At 38.1% G+C, this 23,908-nt stretch overlaps 1 protein-coding gene across 1 annotated transcript; it reads right to left on the bottom strand.

Annotated features, from left to right (window-relative positions):
* Window positions 1–899: 899 nt before the first annotated feature.
* Window positions 900–21,644, bottom strand: LOC134675268 (octopamine receptor beta-3R-like). Its single transcript, XM_063533488.1, has 5 exons — window positions 20,541–21,644; window positions 3,462–3,573; window positions 1,330–1,540; window positions 1,136–1,279; window positions 900–1,085 (listed from the first exon to the last, which is right to left on the bottom strand). Exons 1-5 carry the CDS (start codon window positions 21,376–21,378, stop codon window positions 945–947), a joined length of 1,446 nt encoding a protein of 481 aa, XP_063389558.1. The 5' UTR covers window positions 21,379–21,644; the 3' UTR covers window positions 900–944.
* Window positions 21,645–23,908: the final 2,264 nt, after the last annotated feature.

Here is a 23,908-nt window from a genome sequence, read left to right as displayed (position 1 = left end):
GCACTTATGAATGTCAGAAAATACCACCAGTTCTAACCCTAAACCACAGCCCCAAGAAAATACCGCCGACGCAATCCTTTCAAATAATCATACATAAAATCTTCAAATTAAAGTGTCATTTTATGGAACTTGCTAACTATGTAAACAAAAGTCACTAGTAAATTCATCATTCAGAGACAATTTCAATATGGTGGTTTGTTTACATAGTTAGCAAGTTCCATTGAATGACACTTTACGTAACGCGTAGGTCTTTCAGAAGTCATATCTACGTTTTATGAATGTGTTGTATAATATTGCAAAAGCTATCATAATAGTTTGGAATATGACGATACGATATAATGATATATCGACGTGTAAAGTTATCTAATCACATCAAGTTCTAAGTTATATCCCTCGGGTCGAATGGGAGCGATGTCCAATTGGAAGTCCAATTAATGCAGATGGCTTTGGGACTTTTGAGACTAATTATGTACGCTCAAGTTGATGTTCGTGGTAGCTTGCTTGTAATTAGAATGGATTTGCTTTTCGCGATATTGGCATGATTACATGTATAAAAGGTGAAAAAACAAATTTCAAAATTGCTATCAATTTCAAGGGTTCTATAAATTCTGGTAAACTCCAGTTCTTTGATAAAGGATGACCCATGTTAGCCGTTAGACATTTACTTTTCTGTAACAAATCATGACGGCACGCCCATGTTAGCCGGGTCCGGGCCGGAGCTCCCGACATTTACTTTTCTGTAACACATGACGGCGCATGTGACGCTTTCCATAGAAAACCAAGCCGCGGAAGCTCCGGCCTGGACTCATACTTAACCCGTGAAAATGAAGTTAGCAATATTAACTTATTTGTTCAATTAGTAATTTTGCGTCCTAATGCACGGCCTTAAAAAAGCGTATAACTAATAGGTACCTACTAAATGTCAACTAAAAGTGAAAGTTTAATCACACAAAATGCGCGTTACTAGTATCCTTCCAGCAACTAAAACAGCACATGAGAGTGTTTTTGAAGGCGTCGCGGAAGTCCCTATTGAAGTACGCGTAGATTAACGGATTTCGGGCAGAGTTGAAATAGCGTAGTAATAACTAATAAACTGATACTTAAATGTCAACTAAAAGTGAAACTCTTATCACACAAAATGCGCGTTACTAGTATCCTTCCAGCAACTAAAACAGCAAGGTAACGCGCACATGAGAGTGTTTTTGAAGGCGTCGCGGAAGTCCCTATTGAAGTACGCGTAGATTAAAGGATTGAGGGCGGAGTTGAAGTAGCATATTAACTAATAAACTGATACTTAAATGTCAACTAAAAGTGAAACTCTTATCACACAAAGTGCGCGTTGCTAGTGTCCTTCCAGCAACTAAAACAGCACGGTAACGCGCACATGAGAGTGTTTTTGAACGCGTCGCGGAAGTCCCTATTGAAGTACGCGTAGATTAAAGGATTGAGGGCGGAGTTGAAGTAGCCGATCCAGAATAACACGCCGACGACCACGTCGGGGGTCTCGCAGGGCTCGCCGCACACGTTGGTTGTCACGTACCTGTGGATAAATGATAAAATGAGTCTACCTATAAAACTTATTCAGTTCAATGAAATTTAAATCATATTCTATTGGAACAGAGTTGATTTTGCTTTGTTTTTTTAAGTTTTTGAACAACGCAAAATGAACTCTATTTCCTACATTGTAAATTCAAATTTCTGTGGCAAATTCTGATATTTATTTGGATGGCTGGGCCTTAGGAGGATAAACAAAATCCAATAAAAAAATGAAGAAACCTGACTGCTATTTACTCCCACAAATGAGACGAATTTAATGACACATACACGAGATCGTGCCAATTATTATTATTATTATTTGGAGCCTGTCATGTCTCACAACTGGTCAAAAGGCCTCCCCTCAATGTGTCCATAAATCTCTGTCCAGTGCTGTGTCTGGCCACTCCCTTAAGGAGTCTAGTTCATCCTGTAATCGCCGGCAAGGTCTGCCAGATCCCCAATTTGAGTTTTCGGGCTGAAGTGATTTTGCCCTACAACTCATTCGGCATGCCAAAATGATGTAGAAATTTAAAACCCATGCCCATGTTTATCAATATAAACCAGCGTAGGTAATAGGTGGTAAGTAGGTAGGTAATCGTGGTAACTTGCATATTTAGTTTAAAAATCACTGCAAAAGAAAATACCCTTCAAGAAGTAATATAGACGTGAATAACTCAAGTGGTAATACATAAAACGCGTCTTTATTACAGAACATTGCACACGGTGATGTAAAGTCAGCACGAAAAGTAATATTATTATCTTAAATACTTTAAGTGGCAGATAATTTTGAACGCACTCTACCTACTCATAAAAGTTCTGTAGTAATATAACCTAAAAGTTAGACAATTTTTTATATTTGTACTAGCGACCCGCTCCGGCTTTGAGCGGATAAGTAAATTTTGATAAAAAAAAAACATTTATGTTACCAAATGGAAAAGTACTGACTTTATTTTCAGTTTCAGGTAGATAAATTAAAAAGAAAAATAACCTAATTTATCTATAAAATAAAACTAATACTAAATAAAATTAAAATAGGTTAATGGAGCTGCTAAATTCAATCATATTTGAATACGTAAGTACCTACTTGTTTTGTAGTTCATCAAATTATGATCACACAAAATATAATTGACGACCGGTCTGGCCTAGAGGGTAGTGACCCTGCCTGCGAAGCCGATGGTCCTGGGTTCGAATCCCAGTAAGGGCATTTATTTGTATGATGATACAGATATTTGTTGTCATGGATGTTTTCTATGTATTTAAGTATTTGTGTATTATATATATCGTTGTCTGAGTACCCCCAACACAAGCCTTCTTGAGCTTACTGTGGGACTTAGTCAATCTGTGTAAGAATGTCCTATAATATTTATTTATTTATTATTTATAATTCCTGTCGACTGTACACTGTAGCAGGTGTGTTTCGGCTGAGTGACGGTGTTTTGTTTTATCTCACGAGGCAAGGTGTTAAAGCGTTATTTCTTAATGTAAACGTTTTAGGAACAATTTGTAAAGCTTTTAGAATTACGACGTACTGACAATTTTTTATTTGGGTCTTAAATTTTCTAAAGGTTTTAGGTTAATTTCGAAAAGTACTATTTCTTATATTAACATTACGTTTATGGGATTAGAGATTAGTGCACGAGTTCTCCCCCGTCGTCCCGGCGCTACCCCGGGAGGCCTCGGCGCATGCCGGGGGATACCGCGGCATGCCGCCGCCTACCGCCGCGGTATCCTCTAACGTGCTTCTCGATGCCGCGGAGTAACAATCCTCCGTGATGCTCCGAGATCGGTCTCAAAGCATTTGAATTTATACCTAAAGGTAATTGAAATAGGGAATAAAATACATTGATAATTTTAAACTGATCTGCGCTGCGCTCCGCCGTTTTGCGCAGGCCTTTATTTTCCATAAGTGAGGGAAAGAGATTTACCAAAGAAAAAACGGCAGCCAGCAAAGAAGGAAGGCACCGACGATGATGCCCAACGTTCTAGCAGCTTTGTGCTCCGCGCGCCAAGACTTGCCCGCCGCGCGCAACGTGGCTCCTGTGTACAAAAATATTCATTATTAAACTGTTGTACTATAGTTATTACATTACGATAAAAAAAGTATATAAAATTCGCAATGACAGCGAAAAGCTTTAAGCTTAAAGGTATTAATAGATTCTACGATACTTGCTAACTACGTAAACAAACCGCCATATTGAAATTGTCTCTGACTAATGAATTTACTAGTGACTTGTTTACATTGTTAGCAAGTTCCATTGACATTTTATTTATTTATTTTCTGATCGAATGATGTTAATATTTGATATTATTACTATAACTCAATTAACATTTCTTTCAGTAATATGGGTATAAATCCAAGAGACTGTAACAATATTGCAAGAAACTCAGTAACTCCGTGTCTGGAACAGGCCTCGACAGATTTAGCCTAAAACAACAATTTCAGAAACAGGGCAACGCTTCGGCAAAATCAACATCGAAATCTTTAAACTGCTTAAAGTACGAATCCAAGCATAGACTACCCATTATAGAATCCACGTTGCCTACATCGGAAGTAAAAATTTTTACGATAAATAACTCGCGGTCAATATTATAATATATACATATTACCTAATTCATGCGTTGTTATACCGGGTGTGGCCTGTAACATGAGCAAAAAATTAAACTGTAAGCTGTACTCTTCATACTGACCAACATTTGTTTCAGCGACTTTTAAAAATAACTTGTTTGACTTGATTTTTAATACACTTTAAAGTTTATTCTAAGACGCAATGTATTGCGAATTTTGTTATGTTTAAGGCGTGACAAGTAACGTCAATCACAATGATATGGCGTCCATTGAAGATAATATTTATTTTGTATGAAAAATAGGGAGTCTGAATACTTCATAATTTTTAAAAGTTGTTGAACAAAAGTGTCACTATTTGAGGAGTACAATCTATGTTTTAATTATTTGCTCGTGTTACAGGCCACACCTGGTATATTACCTAATTCATGCGTTGTTATATTTAGAGTTACACTATTCGGTGGGACCCAACTACGAGAGTAATTATTAAGGAGTTTTACCTTCTACAACAGCCCAGCCAGTACCGTTCTATCTATCTATCTACCGTCTTTATCATAAGGGCACACGGGGCCCGTGCCCAGGGTCCCCATCCTCAGGGGGCCCCGAAGGACAGACAGTAACAGTATATTTGATTACCCATAATAAATAGCAGATCATAGTAGAAAAATTAGCTTTTTTTACTTCCCAAAAGGGCCCCAAAATCCCCTACTTGTTATGTGCATAGGGGTCCCAGCATAGTTTAAGACGGCCCTGAGCTTAACGGGCCTATTATATTATCGCCAAGAGGAAAATCGTACATCGATACGTTTATCGATCGGATAGAAAAAACTAAAAAGTATAGATTGATAAAGGCAACAAAAAATTACGACATCATTAACATGAAATAAAACTATGAAAGTGGATTATAATAATATCCGCTGTAAAGAGTTTGAAACGGGATGTATTTTAAATTCATTATTATGCAATATTTTAATCCATAGTATCTTGAAGAGTAACTATCGCGGTAGCCAAAGATATATTTTTAAATATTATTTGCATTTTAGACGCAAACGTTTACGCAATTGAAATGTGCGGTCACGCGCTCATAGGTATATCATGCACCAATGCGTACTAAACGCAAATTGATTTAGTGGCTTGGGTTCGACGACGGTGCCGCCCTTCCACACATCGACTGAAGCCCCTTTTCTACCTTACCTACATATGTCTTACCTAACCTAACTTTGCCTTATGAGTGTTGTAATAAAAAATGGGATATGTAAAAAAAAAGTTCATTTAATGTGCCATCTATGCGTAAAGTGCCCTGTAAGTACAAAACAACAGCGACTGAAAGCTTCAAGCCAAATCCCTTTAAGTCAAGGCTTTTCTTTGCAAATGAAAACAGGGCCAAATTACAGTTAAATTTGTTAAATCTGTTAAAAGTTACTTTTCCTTTCGTTGAAGTGATCGGGATTTCGCTTAAGACTTTAAGCGATCGGGAAAAAGAATCTGCAACTTGTCAAAGTTTTGTTTAATTTAAATTGTGATGTTTTATTTAATTTAAATTGCAGTGTTTTCTTCGTGCAAAACACCTGTTATCTACATAGAAAAATCCCTGTATTTAATTGGTTGTATTCATACTCATTTTGAAATTCATTTTTCAAAAAACTGGATCGACAAATAAGTGAACTAAGTTATAGGTATGTAGCTACCTATCTATAACTTAGTTCACATAGCTATGTACTTATTATATTTCTTTTTGAAACTGCTTACCAATTATCACGAGAATCAGTTGAGAAATGCTATTTATGCCCAGTCTGAATTTTTCGATCAAAAAATGCCAATTTTGAAAAATCTATTGTCAGATGTCCGAGTAAAGGATGACTCACGTTAGACCGTGCCGTGTCCGGGCCGGAGCTTCCGGCGCATCGTTTTTTATGGAAAGCGTCACGTCACCTGTCATATGATAGCAAAGGAAGCTCCGGCCCGGACACGGCACAGTCTAACGTTAGTCATCCTTAATGTGCGTGAAAAAAGTATTACGCAAAAAGATATTCGTTTTTTTTTTGAAGCAAGCAAATAAATTAATTAAATTCCCTTTCCATTAAAACAAATTTTTAGCTGACAGCGAGACTTCGATAATACCTTAAATATTACTGATCACTGCAGAAAGCTTTAAATCCCTAATTTAAATTTCTCTTAGGTAGTTGCAAAGTCCCCAACTCGAAAACTGGAGGTACTGTGGCAACAAAGTGCCAGCTATAAATCTTATTAAGCCAAATTAACCCTTATTACTGGACCCGTAAGAACTTTGCTAATTATATTAGCAGTTTCTATAAGTACAGACAGCAGTGATGGCCAAAGTAGTATACAATATGTACACATTCTTAGTTCTAACGTAATAAAGGTGTGTTGCAATGCATTATGTCATTTTGACATATATCTATTTGACGCTGACTGTACCTGTCCTAATACCTATGTCTTCAATCTAATTTCTCATTAAATCGAGTCAAACAGACTTTATTTACTCTGATATATCTGATTGCGACTGTACGGGTTCCAGCAGAATCACCCGAAAGAGTACAAATACAAATACAAATGGTTTATTCGCAGTAATATGGTTTCATACGAGCCCCGATGCACATGTTTTCGTCTAGTGAGACCATTTTTTGAGGTTCTCGCGCTTGTTCAAAAATAATGTTTTTGTTTAAAAATTACTAATATTAATGCTTATACTAATGTAATTCAATTTTATATGGTAATACTCTGCAATAACTAAATCCAAATACAAGAAATGCCGTTTGTACTGAGAGAAGAAAAATAATGATTTTTTATTTTTTTATTGAAGGGTAGGATTACAACATATGTGAAAAGGGCTATTACTAGGGCTCTGCCAATGTACTGACAATTTTGTTTCCAGCCCATGCATGCAGCAGTTCTGTAGGAGAGGACCATATGATTTGGACAACGTTTTTGAAAAGTCCTTTTTTTTCAGCAATAAAAGTCTCATACAATTTTATTATACGATCAAAATAAACTACATTAAACATTGCTATTATGGTTCCCATTACTGGGTCATTTTAAGTTCATGTGTAAAATTTATTAAAATAAACAAAATTGTTGCGTGGAACTAGACGAAATAATTTGCATCGGGGTTCGTAGTATGGTGGTCTTAAGTAGGTACAACATTGTTCTACATATTACGCCTTTTCTGGCGAATATCAAATGTAAAGCTTAAAATTAAAGGACTAAATCTATCATGCAACTAACTTAACTACAGAGTCTTCTTTGTAAGCAAATAACTCGTTTAGTGGAGCGTGGGTATTACTGTAGCCGGAGCCGTTTTGTTTTGCTTCACACAGCAAACCTAGCTCAAATTATGCTTCTTGTTCTTTATTTTATTTTTATTTTCGTATTTTGATATATTGTTTCTATTTCTATCAACATATGTATACACACAATACTGTGGCAATACTATGGTTTATCTATCTAAAGGGGCCCACTGATTAACAGTCCGCCGGATGGTATCGGCCTGTCAGTTAGAACAAAATTTTGACAGTTCCGAACAACTGACAGGCCGATACCGTCCGGCGGACTGTTAATCAGTGGGCCCCTTATGTAAGTAATCTATTTATCTACGAAGAGGGTATTAAAGTGATTTTACAAATTTGTTTGTAAGTAGTTTGAACATAACACTTTAAACTCTCGCGTTTTGTACACATATTTGATTACACAAACGGGTCTACCGCGATATAAAACAGACACAGAGTTTAAACAGTAAAAATATAAAAACAAGAAAAAAAAATAGGTGTGTACAAAAGTGTTGTGTATGAGATTTCAGTCCCAAAAACTCAAGTGAACAATTAATCTCAACTAAAGCGATAAGAAATTAGTTTCTATCCGAGTAATCGCAAATTTGTCTTGGGAATTCAACAAACTTAAGTAGGTTATTCACGAATAAATTCCCTCAAGTATTTTCAATATACCATTATACTCGTCTACCCACAAGATGGACGGACGACCTTGTTAAGGCCGCCGGAAGACGCTGGACGCGGGTCGCTTCCAACCGGTACGAATGGAGGTCCAAGGGGGATGCCTATGTTCAGCAGTGGACGTCTTATGGCTGAGATGATGATGATGATTATACTCGTAGTATATGATAAAATAAAATTGCATGTCTTATTATATTTTAACTACTATAACACTTAATCATATAGAAGTAAGGGCAATGCCCTTACAAAATATTGACATTCAAAATGACATCTGATAGTGTACAGTCTCCAACAGATATATCGGAGCGGCTGAGGTGCTCAAAAATATCTGAACACGCACTCTAGCGCCTTGACAATAAAGGCGTGTTCAGATATTTGTTGACTGTATCTGAACACGCCTTTATTGTGGCGACTGTACCTACCTTTTAAGAACGTAAATGAAAAAACTTTGTACAGAACCTAACTGAAAAATTAATAAAATAAAATAAATAAAGTTTTACTTTAGGCAACACGTACAGTTGTACAATATAAAAAAAAAACACAAACCGAAGGCAGTGGCTTTACATACAAAAAAAGTTTAGAATTACCTGGCGTTAAAAAAAAAGGTCCTACTTTTCGGCATTCTGAAGCTACTTAAATAATGATGACCTACCTACATATAAAATACAATATAAATAAAACATCTAATACACCAAAGTGCGGCACACAACCGAAACCTAATTAAGTCAGGAACTACCAATATTTTCCCAGTTTATTCCCATACAAAAATAAGCTACCTGTTTTTGGAACTCAAGCCAGAGGTCACCAACATTTTCCAAATTTCGTCCAAAAATAACGAGTTTCTATATTACGCAACAGCTGCTACAGACAGACGGACTAATCCATTATTCAGATACCATCACTTTGGCAGTTCGCTGACGGAACCCCTCGTTATGTTGCCAAGTTTAATGAAACTGTGGTTCACATTAGTAAGTTTATATTGCGTTGCGGATTTCTAGCGACTTTATGGTGTTTTATTGTACTTGAAGTTATTTAGTGTAATTTTTAATTGTAATTTAACCTTTAAGATAAAAAAATAGGATTTTATACAGTCAACATCATCATCATCATAGTTTAAGAGCATGGCTCTTGCCGGTGGAGCATGCGCCAGTTTTCGCGGCCCTCGGCCAGGTTCTTTAGGTCCTTGCAAGACACGACATTTGCTTTTGCTTTTAGTTGTTGTGTATGGCGTGCTCGTGGTTTTCCTCTTCCTCTCCTAGCTTCGATCTTGCCTTCTAATATAGTTTTAAGGAAAGTGTCGTGTCCTTTCAAGTGACCTATTATTTTGCCTCGTCTATTCTCTCAAAAATCAAAATAAAAAAATAAATAAAAAAAAAACACAAAATCGAAGCTAACTATATAATACGACACTCAAGCAGAGGCAAACAAAGGACAGTGTTATCGCTAAAAAGCGATCTCTCGCAGACAACCTTTTTGCCTCTGAAATTACTACGTAGGTAGTTACTTACATTTTTTGGTAAAAGATAAATACAAAATATCCTCTAATCGCTAATCTACGTCAATATACTGAGTAGCGCTCGGAATATTTATTCACGCAATGAAATAAAGAATAAATATATTTTTATTCAAAATTAGATTAAGATTAATTCCATGCAAATATTCCGAGTATTGAATTGTCTCCAAACTTTTCACAATTCTAACCTTATCTTCATCAAATTAAAAAGTTTTAAGCGAATCAACATAATCCGATATGTCAAATTCAGTGATAAAATGTATTAAATTATACTTCGTTCTGTTCGACTAAGTTTCTTAAACTAATTTGGTTTGGTTAGCTTTACGCTACGTCTTACGTAGGCGAACAACGCGCGAACGCGGCGCGGCGAAAGCGGCCGCCGCCGCGCCGCGCCGCGCCGCGCCGCCTGACATTCGCGTGCAAATCGCGCCGCACCGTGTTCGCAACGAGATCGCTTACGTAGGACACTTCTATGGGCATCAAAGGATTGATTTCGCCGCGCCGCGCCGCGCCGCGTTCGCGCGTTGTTCGCCTACGTAAGACGTAGCGTTACGGTAATTCTTGGAAAAATCGTGTAAATTTTTTGAATCAATAAGAGAACTGGGGAAAATACGTTTTTAGAATAATAATGTGTATCTTCGTTATTCCGTTTCTTTTTAGGGTTCCGTAGCCAAATGGAAAAAACCGGAACCCTTATGGATTCGTCATGTCTGTCTGTCTTTCTGTCTGTCCGTCCGTATGACACAGCCACTTTTTTTCGAAACTATAAGAACTATACTGTTGAAACTTAGTAAGTAGATGTATTCTGTAAATCGCATTAAGATTTTCACACAAAAATACAAAAAAAAACAATACAACTGAAACTCAATTTTTTTTTTCATCAAATCCATACGGTATGGGTAGGTCTTCAAAAATGATATTGAGGTTTCTAATATAATTCTATTCTAAACTGAATAGTTTGCTTGAGAGACACTTCCAAATTGGTAAAATATGTCTCCCCCCCCTGTACCTTCTAAAATAAGAGAATGAGAAAACTAAAAAAATATATGATGTACATTACCATACAAACTTCCACCGAAAATTGGTTTGAACGAGATCTAGTAAGTATTTTCCATTGTACCTATATATATTTATTAAATAAAATTATGTAAATATGAATGACGATCACAATATAAATTCATCATCATCATCATCATCATCTCAGCCATAAGACGTCCACTGCTGAACATAGGCCTCCCCCTTGGACCTCCATTCGTACCGGTTGGAAGCCACCCGCATCCAGCGTCTTCCGGCGGCTTTAACAAGGTCGTCCGTCCATCTTGTGGGTGGACGTCCTACGCTGCGTTTGCTAGTCCGTGGTCTCCACTCGAGCACTTTTCGACCCCATCGGCCATCTTCTCTGCGCGCAATGTGGCCTGCCCATTGCCACTTCAGCTTGCTAATCCGGTGAGCTATGTCGGTGACTTTAGTTCGTCTACGGATCTCCTCATTTCTGATTCGATCACGCAGAGAAACTCCAAGCATAGCCCTCTCCATAGCTCGTTGAGCGACTTTGAATTTTGAGATGAGGCCGATAGTGAAAGACCACGTTTCGGAGCCGTAAGTCATCGCTGGTAACACACATTGATTAAAGACTTTCGTCTTGAGGCACTGAGGTATGTCGGACGAAAAGACATTACGTAGTTTCCCGAACGCTGCCCAACCGAGTTGGATTCGGCGGTTGACCTCCTTCTCGAAGTTGGACCTACCTAATTGGACTACTTGTCCTAGGTAGATGTACGAGTCAACAACTTCGAGTACCGAGTTCCCAACAGAGACTGGGATGGGCACAACATTGGCATTTGACATAAGTTTCGTCTTGTCCATGTTCATTTTCAAGCCCACCCGTTGTGAAACTCGGTTGAGGTCATCGAGCATCATGCTGAGTTCCTCCATCGACTTTGCCATGACTACGATATCGTCGGCAAACCGAAGGTGAGTGATGTATTCGCCGTTGATGTTGATGCCAAGTCCTTGCCATTCCAGGAGCTTGAAGGTGTCTTCCATTACGGCAGTAAACAGTTTCGGAGAGATAACGTCTCCCTGCCTTACGCCTCTTTGCAATGGAATCGCCTTCGTGCTCTGCTCCTGTACTCGAACCGACATGGTGGCGTTACTATACAAATACTTCAACACTTCGATGTACCGACAGTCAATATGGCATCGCTGAAGAGACTCAAGCACCGCCCATGTTTCCACCGAATCGAAGGCTTTCTCATAGTCCACAAACGCTAAGCATAATGGTAAGTTATACTCTTCGGTCTTCTGTATAACTTGCCGCAGCGTATGGATGTGGTCTATGGTACTATAGCCTTTTCGAAACCCGGCTTGTTCGGGAGGCTGGAAGTCATCAAGTCTGTGTTCGAGACGGTTCGTGATGACCCTTGAAAACAGCTTATAGACATGGCTCAGAAGCGTGATGGGTCTGTAGTTCTTCAATAGGCTGTTATCACCTTTTTTGAAAAACAGCACCACCTCGCCTCTATTCCATGTTTCAGGCGTTTTGCCCTCGCACAAGACGGAATTAAAGAGCTTCTGGAGGACTTTAAGTACCGGTGTTCCACCCGCTCTCAGAAGCTCTGAAGTGATTCCGTGATATAAATTCATGTAGAGATTAATCTAGCATAATTTATAATGTAATGTAATAATATGAGAATAAATATCTAAATCTAAATCTATACCTACCTCCCTATTAAATTGATATCAAAATTATTTCTGACATGTCCTCGCTAACCCTACATTACTATGACAATGTGCGATAACCACGCACTGACAATTGTTGACTGAGCAAATCGAAGATCTGCATTTCTGCTAGGACAAACACATCTGAAAAATTTAGGTTTATTTTTTTAAATAAAATAATTATTATAAATACCTAAAAAAATATTTGAGCATTATGGTAGTTACTCGTTAAGCGCTGGTGGCCTAGCGGTAAGAGCGCGCGACTTGCAATCTGGAGGTTGCGGGTTCAAACCCCGGCTCGTACCAATGAGTTTTTCGGAACTTATGTACGAAATATCATTTTATATTTGCCAGTCGCTTTTCGGTGAAGGAAAACATCGTGAGGAAACCGGACTAATCTCAATAAGGCCTAGTTTACCCTCTGGGTTGGAAGGTCAGATGGCAGTCGCTTTCGTAAAACTAGTGCCTACGTCAAATCATGGGATTAGTTGTCAAGCGGACCCCAGGCTCCCATGAGCCGTGGCAGAATGCCGGGATAACGCGAGGAAGAAGATGGTAGTTACTCGTTACACACCATATAAACTCATTATAAAAAACCTAACCTATAGTTCGTTTTTTTTAGCATTAGAAATAAGGTAAACAATCTTGATGTGTCTTTTAATTAAAAAATACATTTTAAAAATAAGTTACGGCAAATATGTAACAATTGTGAATCTAATACGATCATTTATATTCTTCTGCTTTCATAAGTAATACTTACTGATTTTTAAAAATCGTTTTTCAATTAAAAATCATGTCAAGATCGCTTACCTTCTTTCAAGTTCTTTCTAATGCTAAAAAAACGAACTATAGGGTACCGCCGGCAGCGGGGCAAGGCCCAAGTTGCCGGTGGTCAGGGCTGCAGAGTGAGGAATCGACGTACTATACACGCCGTATCAAAAATTACCACCTTCTGCATTGGACCCTTCATCCTCATTATTATTATCATTACAGACTACGCCAAACAGTCTCTCCAAATTAGGATATATTGGCATTCAATTTTATTGCCGAATAATCTCCTTTTGTTACGTGATTTGTTTAACAAAACAGGAACCTTCAGTATTTTAATCACACCCCAGTTACTTACCCAATTAAGAGCCTTCCTTTACAAACGAAAACTTATTCAGCGGGCCAAACAAAAACCCATTTAAATGTACAAAACTAAAACTTTTGGGCGAATTTAAATTTAAAATATGGACCTTTTGTGGGGTAAGACTAATACAGTTGAGGGTCGTGAAACCGCATGAGATGATGTGGTATTATTTATTTAAGCGGTTTACGAAATGTGGTTACTGTTTTCAAAGTTATTTACAATAACTGCCATCACTTTTCACTGTAACAAAATATACCTACGACTACCTGCAAGCCTATTATGGATCGTTTTATCCACATTTATCCACGTGATAAAACAACTGTCACTTTTTAACTCTGCGGGATAGAAAGAGACGGACACCGTTTTATCACGCTGTCACGTAGACAAATACGACCATCATATCCGTACTGATCCTACCACAGGCCGGCACAGGCGTATTAAATGATTTTGCTTACACTATAGGATATGACTCAAATTAAAGCACTTGTCTCTTACTCGTATTATCATGTATTCATCGTCATCATTAACTTAAGAGTTATTCTCTTGTCGGTGGAGTATCTTCCAGCTTTCCCTATCTTGCGTCAGCTCATTGACTTTTTGACACGACCCCTACTTTTTCTTTCACTTTCTCCAAAAACCCAGACGGGTTTTCTTCTTCCCCGCTTGCGTCATATCCGCCTCCAGGATAGTTTTAAATAAGTTATCGTATCGTATTAAGTGTCCAATCATTTTTCCCCGTCTATTTTGCAATGGTTTCAGGATAGCTCTCCTTTCATTTACTCTTCTTAGCACCACCTCATTCGTTAACTTGTCCCTCCAATGAATGCCGTCCATATATACGCATTATCATTATCATGTAGTGACACCTACAAAATGACGTACCTATTTACTATATAATTTTATATCATAAGCGCAACCATAATAAACCATTAATAAAAAATTGTGCAAGCAAAAGGAAAAAATATTCTGTAATTGATATTATTATCATTAAAATGTAAATATTTTGGTATTCAGTTTTATAGCCCAAATCAAATATGAATAAAATAGATTGAAAGCTTAAAACAACAATGCCCACCTCGACGAGCGCCGAAACGTTTAAAGTTAATGACGCTATTATAAAACTAATATTTAATACGCTTTTACAAAATAATTTGACGCGAAATGTTTACAACCCCTAGTCCGTATTGCGGTATCATTAAGGTTAACATTATCATTATCATTCACGTGTGTTCGTTTCATATCATCTCTCACACAGTCCATCCACCTTTTCCTCGGTTTTCTTCTCCCGTTAATTCCATGTGGAGGGAATTCGTAATACTTTTCTCGTCACATGACTTTCATCCCCCCCGCATCACATGCCCAAAGAAAGACAAAATGATGAAAGCGCACTTAATCAATGTAAGTAAGTACTTAAAGCAAAAAGTTGGCATTTGAAAAGTTAAACTCAAAAGTCCAACTACAGAATTAAGTTATCTCATAAATTTTAAATTTATCAAAGGGCCCGATTCGGATTTTGAAATAGATATCTATTAGATATCTTGTAGAGTGACATTCCATTTCCAACTGCAGCTGCAATACTGTTCATTTTACTATGGAAACGCGTCGCTGTCATTGTCAATTTCCATAGAAAATGAACATTATTGCAGCTGCAGTTGGAAATGGGATGTCACTTTTAGACTTCTTTTAGACATCACCAAGATACGATAACGATATGTTTAAGATCTAACCTGTCAAAATTGACATTTGCGCGATTCTGGAGATACTCTTGAACGATTTCCACAGGATATGACTTAGAGATCCAATTAACATCTAATAGATATCTTACTCTTTCTAACGTTAAAGTGATATTGGTTGCCCGAATTGAGCTGCAAAAGAGAACTAGTTGATATCTAAACTATAACGTATCTAGAATGGATCTAGTACGTGTCGTCTCTTGTGAATATCTTGAATTTGAATAAGGCAGAAAGTCTTGTAAAGTAAAATGACATACATTTGACTGTCTCAACTCATCCAAACGAGTTTCTGCGAGATACTCGAGATGTGTAAAGTTATCAACATTGAAAGAGCGCATTAAGACTCAGTAATAATAAGAAAGTTTATCCCTTTTTACTAAAGTAAGTTCCCGTGTTATATAATAAGGGCGTAGATATAATCCTTGAAACTGGTTACACATTAAAAAAAATACCTAACATTAAAGAGAAATAAAATAATCTATCATGTTTTATGTTTTTCACAAGGGTTTGTACTCTTTAGTCCGATTTTTCATAACGAGGTCAAAATTCTTCATTTCTTTGTCTTCTTTCTGAAGAACCCCGGGGTGTCGCGCTTTTATTTTTGTCTCTTATCAAATATATAAAAAGCGGCCAAGTGCGAGTCGGACTCGCCCATGAAGGGTTCCGTAACAGCAAGTAACATAATAGAATTGCGGTTTACGGTTTATGACGTATTAAAAAAAAACTACAAACCAAATTTTGTTCAAACCGATTTTCGGTGGAAGTTTGCATGGTAATGTACATCATATATTTTTTTTAGGTTTATCATTCTTTTATTTTAGAAGTTACAGGGGGAGGGACACACATTTTACCACTTTGGAAGTGTCTCTCGCGCAAACTATTCAGTTTAGAAGAAACTGATATTAGAAACCTCAATATTATTTTTGAAGACCTATCCATAGATACCCCACACGTATGGGCTTGATGAAAAAAAATTTTGGGTTTCAGTTCTATGTATGGGGAACCCTAATAATTTATTGTTTTTTTTCTATTTTTGTATGAAAATCTTAATGCGGTTCACAGAATACATCTACTCACCAAGTTTCAACAGTATAGTGCTTATACTTTCGGAAAAAGTGGCTGTGACATACGGACGGACAGACAGACAGACAGACATGACGAATCTATAAGGGTTCCATTTTTTTGCCATTTGGCTACGGAACCCTAAAAAGTTGAGTGCTATTGCATGCCTGTTTAGCTATAGATCATAAGTAATTTACTTAAGAAAACAATTTTAAACTCACACCATTCAAAAAACTCCACTCATAATGGTCAACATCAACAAACTCATTGACAATAGCGTTTGAACAAGGTATCAAAAAATATTTCCCTAGCCCGTTTTACTTAAATAATAATGTAGAAAAATAGTGAAGATTTAAGTTAATGTGTAACCGGCTTAATGTTGTCGTTTAGGCTCTTAGGCTGTTCTAAGGGAGTCTCAATGTCTCAGCTTAATTGACATTAACAACTTCAACTTTTAAGAGTTGAGATAAAATGGCGAAGTTACCCGCTTGAGGAAGTTTAAGTTAGTCTGTGTTTAGCGCTTTTTTATGCAAGGATTTTTTTAAGTTCAGAGAAAATTTTAAAGGCTTGCAACGGCGATCCCTCTCTTGTGTAGCAGTTGTTCAAGTAATTTCTTACCATTAGACGTCGTCTGCTCGTTTGCCTCCTCTTAAAAAAATCTACTACCTACTTCTTCTTCTTCTTTTGTTCTTCTTCTTTTCTTCTTCTTCTTCTTATTTTCTTCTTCTTCTTCTTCTTTTCTTCTTCTTCTTTTCTTCTTCTTCGTGTTAGGGGCTATACAAAGCTCCAAAGCCTATGTATCACTGCGACCATCCCTGATCTATGATGATCTTGTGATGGCTTACTTACTACTGAAGTTTACTATGCATGAATCTTACGTTCATCACAGGCCTTTGCGTCTATTGCAAACGATTTATGCATTTCTGTTTAGTCGACGGGTTTGGCCTCAGGCCTATTCAGATTTCGAGATAATCACAAGATCTAGAGACGATTTAGAGATCAACTAGATCTACATTAGATATGGACTAGATGTGACTTGGATATCTAAGTCATAACTTGTCAAATCGTTCAAGAGGCCGTCCAGAATCACGGAAACGTCAAATTTGACATACTTATCTTACAAGTATCTTTAAATTATCCATATCGTAACTTGTTGAAGTCTAGTAGAAATCTAATTCATTTTCCGAATCGAGCCGTATGGAGGCCGATGCGTGAGCGGCACGACCCTCCCATTATTAGTACGACGCGTTATAAAAGTTAGAGCTACTTTGGCTTTAAATACCTTCATGGTGTGTTGCATATCTATCAAGTTTAGTCAGCTCGTGATTTCGTTGGCCCTATATTACAGGGTTCTATGTTTCACTTTTATCGAACTGAAATTTGAATATTGTCATGAACATTAAGTCGAATTTCAACTATCTTGAAAATGTGACATAGAACTTTGTAATATTGAGCCAGTAAGCCTACACTGTCTATGTGTTTATGTTTCTCCATTGACGACGTTCCTTTTACTACCTTTCTTCTGCATTATAAGATACCCAACCAGCCACCAGATTGCAACTGAACCGATTTAATTTAACAGAGACACTCTCACATTCAAATCCGGTCAAAATGCATTCGCGAAGTAATAAGATATCAACTTACTGCCGTATTCGAACTTCAAGATATTCACAAGTGACGACACGTACTAGATCGATTCTAGATACGTTATAGTTTAGATATCAACTAGTTCTCTTTTGCAGCGCAATTCGGGCAACCAATGTCACTTTTACATTAGATAGAGTAAGATATCTATTAGATGTGAATTGGATCTCTAAGTCATATCCTGTGGAAATCGTTCAAGAGTATCTCCAGAATCTCGCAAATGTCAAATTTGACAGGTTAAGTAGATCTTAAACATATCGTTATCGTATCTTGGTGATGTCTAAAAGATATCTAATAGATGTCTATTTCAAAATCCGAATCGGGCCCCTACTCTGTTTCCGAAAACCCTAGATTTAGCGACTAAACAAAGTTGAGTTGACAACGATTTCCATTTCCAATTCCGTGACCTTTACTTCAAGTAGCTGCTTGAAGGCTTTTCCAAAGCCTCGATAAAAATAATTGCCTATTATCTATAACCGTCCCAATAACCGAATATACAATGAATGTCGTATAATCAAATCAATGATAGACGAAAAACGAACGTATTACATTTGAATAAAGTTCAATTTTGAAAGTAAATTACGTGATTTAATTTAGCATCCAAATGAATGATAATCAAAAACAGATACAGCTCAAACAATAGACAAAGACGTTTGACTAATGTGTTAGGTCTAAAAATCTGAATATCTGTTTTTCAGAATTCTAAAACAAAAGGATTTAACTATCAATTGTACGGTTTTGTTCTAGATGCCTATTTCCAAAAGTCTGAACTTTATGCAAACTTGCTCCTAGTGCATCTCGCTTGCTCTTTTTGGTGCAAATCGTTTTATAAAATTATTTAATTAAGAAATAAATTCATACATAAATTTTCTATATAAATAGTTATTTGTTTATTCAGCTGTGCTGAAATTGACAAGGCGGTAGAAGTAGGTAACTTCGCAACAGTATAATATTTTTCAAACTCGATGGGTAGGATGTCAGCTGTCATTTCAGCAACAATTTGCGAGATTTGGCATTTTTTGGTTATAAATTATTATGGAGGTGACACCTGTCATCCTACATATTTGTGAGTTTAAAAAATACTATAATGCAGTTCTTATTGCCATCCGAACTTACACCTTGACACCGCTACACGCTGCAGTCGCCACCCGAATTTCCTATCATCGCCCATACTGTTAATTGACAGTTCATAAACCTTATTACAAAAGGCATAAGGTCCACCGATGGACAGTTTATAGTGTTGCTGTACAACGAATAAATGCCATGTTAGCAATTCCACGAATGTTTCCCAACGATTTCCCCCTCAGGCAACCATGTATTTGTGTAAAGGATCAGTGTAAAGGTTACCTCCGATATTGGGATATTTGAATTCTGCCGGAAACCTGCCTGGCTCTGAAATTAGATCGACTTTGCTTGACGTTTCAATAAATGTCAAGCAAAGCCTGCATGTAAAGCATTCCTGCATATTGCATACAAGTATTCTGTATAAGGTTAAAGCCTTTCGGCTTTGTATACGGGAGTATTTCACTAGAAGAGCGATTTATGCAAAATTGTATCGAGGATAATTTTCTGTAAGGGGGGTTAAGAATACAATATCGTCTACCGTGCCATGCGTTACATCAATGCTTAACATACTTGTTAAGCATTGATGACCATGATGGTAAATGCTATTCGTAAAAGCGCAACCATCTTAAATGGTCCTTAAGCATCTAACGCCAAGGGCGAATATCCTATTTATTAAAATAAACATTATTATGGTGAAGGGGGAGGCCTATGTTCAGCAGTGGACGTCTTATAGCTGAGATGATGATGATGATGAAGGTCAAATGCGTTAAAATTGCATTTTTTCGAGAACGATAATCTTCTGTAGAAGCGAAGTTTGACAACACATACTTACGAAAGGTTAAGCTCTTATATTATCTTCCTTCCTTGTCGTATCCTCATGGCTGAGGGACGTGACGAATGTGGACACTTTTCACCAGCGCTCTCCAAGCCACTCTGTCTTGGGCCCAGTGCATGCTAGCCTGCAATGTGGCGTTTGTCTCTGACGTTATTCTGTCCGCCCAACGCGTGGCCATACGTCCACCCCTACGCTTCCTTGCCATACGGCCAGTAATAAGGAGCTTTTCCAGGCTATCTGGCCCTGCCCTGCTCAGATGGCCGAAGAAACCAAGTACACGTTGGGAGCAAACAGTGGAGAGCCTCGTTGTAATGTTAAGTTCGTCGAGAATTAATGCATTTGTACGGCGTTCAGTCCAAGAGATCCGGAGCATTCTCCGCCAGCACCACATCTCGAACGCATCTATCCTGCGACGGGTTTCGGTTTTGATGGTCCAGGTTTCGGACGCGTATAAGAAGATCGAGAAAACAAGGGTCCGCATTAGTCTGATCTTTGTTTTGCGGTTTATGCTTCTGTTATCCCATATTTTCTCGAGTCTTTTCACCGCAGCTTTGGCCATCTGTGCTCTTCTAACTACCTCTGAGCCGCATTCCCCATCGTCACTTATTTGAGATCCCAGGTACACAAACTTGCCTTATATTATGCCTACCAGAAACTGTAGAAAGATCTGGTCCACCTTTCCTCTTTTTCTCAAGTTTACAAACTTCATTACAGGTCAGATCACTATGGAGCTGACTGTGTAAAATTAAAACAAAAAAGTAAAATTACCTTGTGAATTGAGCTCCGTAGCCGCCTTCGCAAGTTCCTTCGACGCAACAGCCGAAGAACAGCTCGGCCTCCACCCTGTAGGAGGCTGTCCACTCGACGATCTCTTGTTAGACCCTCCAGAACAATATCCTGAGCTGGCAGTATCACAGCTCACGTTCACAGACTTCCTCGGACTTGCTTCTTTACTCGTACACACATCTCCAACAGTCATCACTGCTTCTCCAAACTCTGTCTCTTCCGGACATTCAGTAAACGTACTGTAGTTTGGACTGATGTCTGATGGACGTCTATCTGGATGCAAATAGTGCGAATGATGCGCTGCATGCGACGTATGTCTTAAATGGACTGAATTTAGAAGAATATTTGATGATGTGCGCGTCAGCGCTTCTCTTTGTCTTATCGCTTCTCTAAAGATCCTACAGTACATTGATATCATTACTAAGCTTGGTATCCAGAAGGAAATGCTTGAGGATACCATAGCGTAGATCATGTTAGCTTTAAATATGCACACGTCGGGGTTCGCTCTTCTATACTGACGATCTTGCTCCGTCGTATACCAGCCCATGAATATTGGGACGAAGCTTATCAAAGCTGGCCATACCCAAACATTAGCTAGCATAAAACACACTGTTCTATGTGTCATTGTGACTGGATACTCCAAAGGTCTCACTATAGCGTAATAGCGATCTACTGATATGCAGCATAAATGCAATATGGAAGCGGTTGAGAAGTAAACATCAAACGAGTTGAACATATCACAGACTAAAGGTCCGAACAGCCAAACACCGGTGAGCTCAGCGCTGGCATTGAACGTCATCGCGCATAGAGCGACCAGCATATCAGCGACGGCCAAACTGACGACGTAGTAGTTGGTGAGGACGCGGAGCTTGCGATGTCGATGGACTGATATGATGACGAGAGCGTTGCCAAAGAGAGCGCCGAGGATGATGGTGCTGAAGATGAGGGCCTTGATGATGAGGACGAGAGTGAGGTGCCAGTGGTGGTCGGGCGCGGCGGGCGGAGCCAGCGTCGAGTGCAGCTCGTGGAGGAACGCTGGCTCGGTGCCGCGCCCGCGCAGTTCTACCTCGCTGCGGAGCGCGCCATCTGTGGGCAAAAAGATAAGTATAAGATCTCGGTCGACTGTGTACAGCGCAAATCTTCTAAATGTTTCTAATTTCAGAATATTTATTTTTTGCAAGTTTACAGTTGGATATAAAAATCTAGAGTAAAAATGAAAAAAACATTACCACATTAAATCTTATTGATGAACCATGTGGCACTTAATTCCCTTATTTCTAAATTACCCTTATATCTGACTATTTATTATACCTCGTTTTTTTTAGCATTAGAAATTAGGTAAACAATCTTGATGTGTCTTTTAATTGAAAAACTCATTTTAAAAATAAGTTACGGCAAATGTGTAACAATTATGAATGTAATACAATCATTTATATTCTTCTGCTTTCATAAATGATAGTTACTGATTTTTAATAAGCGTTTTTCAATTAAAAGACATGCCAAAATCGCTTACCTTCTTCCAAGTTCTTTCTAATGCTAAAAAAACGAACTATAGGTACTTACTCTATTTTCTAGCTTATTAGCTTGTGCGTGTATACATAGGTACTTATAGGAAATAGTTCCTGACAATTAATTTTTACATCAGTCATATTCATCATCTTCCTCGGCATTTTGCCACGGCTCATGGGAGCTTGGGATCCGCTTGGCAACTAATCCCAAGAATTGGCGTAGGCACTAGTCTTTACGAAAGCGACTGCCATCTGACCTACCAACCCAGAGGGTAAACTAGGCCTTATTGGGATTAGTCCGGTTTCCTCACGATGTTTTCCTTCACCGAAATGCGACTGGTAAATATCAAATGAAATTTCGTACATAAGTTCCGAAAAACTCATTGGTACGAGCCGGGGTTTGAACCCGCGACCTCCAGATTGAAAGTCGCACGCTCTTACCGCTAGGCCACCAGCGCTCCCATACATCAGTCATATTACTAAACAATATTAATACGAGTATAATTATTGTTTTGGAATACGAACAAAAACAGAGGAATCATCAAACAAAATATCGCCCATACATCATTTAGGTATTCCATGAAATCAATTCAGCTCCCTGTTCATTATCGCCATATTTAATCAAAATTTCGAATAACATTTATCATAACAAATTTCTCCTTCCGAGAATTCCAACAATCGCAATCACGGATAAATCCGGACTTGATAATAAATTATAATTACATCTCGATGAATAGCGTCACAGTTGATAGGAATCGTTTAATTAACGGATGTTGGCAGTTATGTTAAACAATAGAACGCAACGGAAGACGGAAGTTGATTATTACTTTATTTAAAACGTTCTTTCTTATTATAGATAGCAAATTTGTATCACACAACTGCCTACGTCCGGTCTTGGAGACCGCTACTTGATTTGGGAATCGAAATATAAATAAACGTTATTAACAGTAACAGTAAGTGTATAATCATGAAATATATTAAGTGGGACAGCGTATCAAACTTGAAAAATTGTTTGAAAACAATGGTACAGTAGTCTTCGAGAAATTAGACACACATTATATAAGAAAATAAAGATTTCGAATTGTATTTTCTACTTGGAAAATTTTGTATTGGTTAAAAAGATAGGCCTTAAACGGACAAATAAATCAGGCCTTTCAGAAATCTTGGAGGGAATCTACGAGTAGAAGGATTGATCATGACAGTGAAATATCGAGTCTAAAAACTTTTTCAACACCAAGATACCTAAGTATTAGCGAATATTTGCACCATACACTAACCCGGGGTTATTCGGTTAAACCAGGAGATACCATGGTTACCAGTACAATTTGCCACTGGGTTAACGGTTACGGACGTAACGGTAACTGGTCTTTTCAGCACATCAACCTCGCAAAAGCTCTCTTTATTTGAAAAAAATATGAGATAGTTGCATTTTATCAACAAGACTGGCAATGGCGACAGAACGGCGTGGCTCCGTTGAATCATCTGCTCTTGTGTCGGATTCGGCAGTTTGCCCCGGAACCTCTGAAACAGGACACCCTTCGGCCAGAAGTCGGCGCACTCGATGGTTCTCTGCAGCGGCGGTCGCGGCACGCGCATCACTAAATAGTTGAAGTGCACGTAAAAAAATACGCACGTAATAAATTGCCACCAATTAATAATATAATATGTGTCCTGAATGTCTTACTCTGGACTATTTAAGTTACTTATACTCATAACTCATTCTAGATGACTGAATTTTCCTAAGCGTCGGGCCACTGATTCAACCTAAGCTCATAATCTGAGGGTCTGAGTTAATTTAGTTTTCTGTATACGAGTACAACACAGTAGACTGGAGATACTAAA

Source organism: Cydia fagiglandana, chromosome 21, assembly GCF_963556715.1.
Source record: "Cydia fagiglandana chromosome 21, ilCydFagi1.1, whole genome shotgun sequence".
Lineage (NCBI taxonomy): Eukaryota > Metazoa > Arthropoda > Insecta > Lepidoptera > Tortricidae > Cydia > Cydia fagiglandana.
This window is presented reverse-complemented; position numbering and strand designations above follow the sequence as displayed.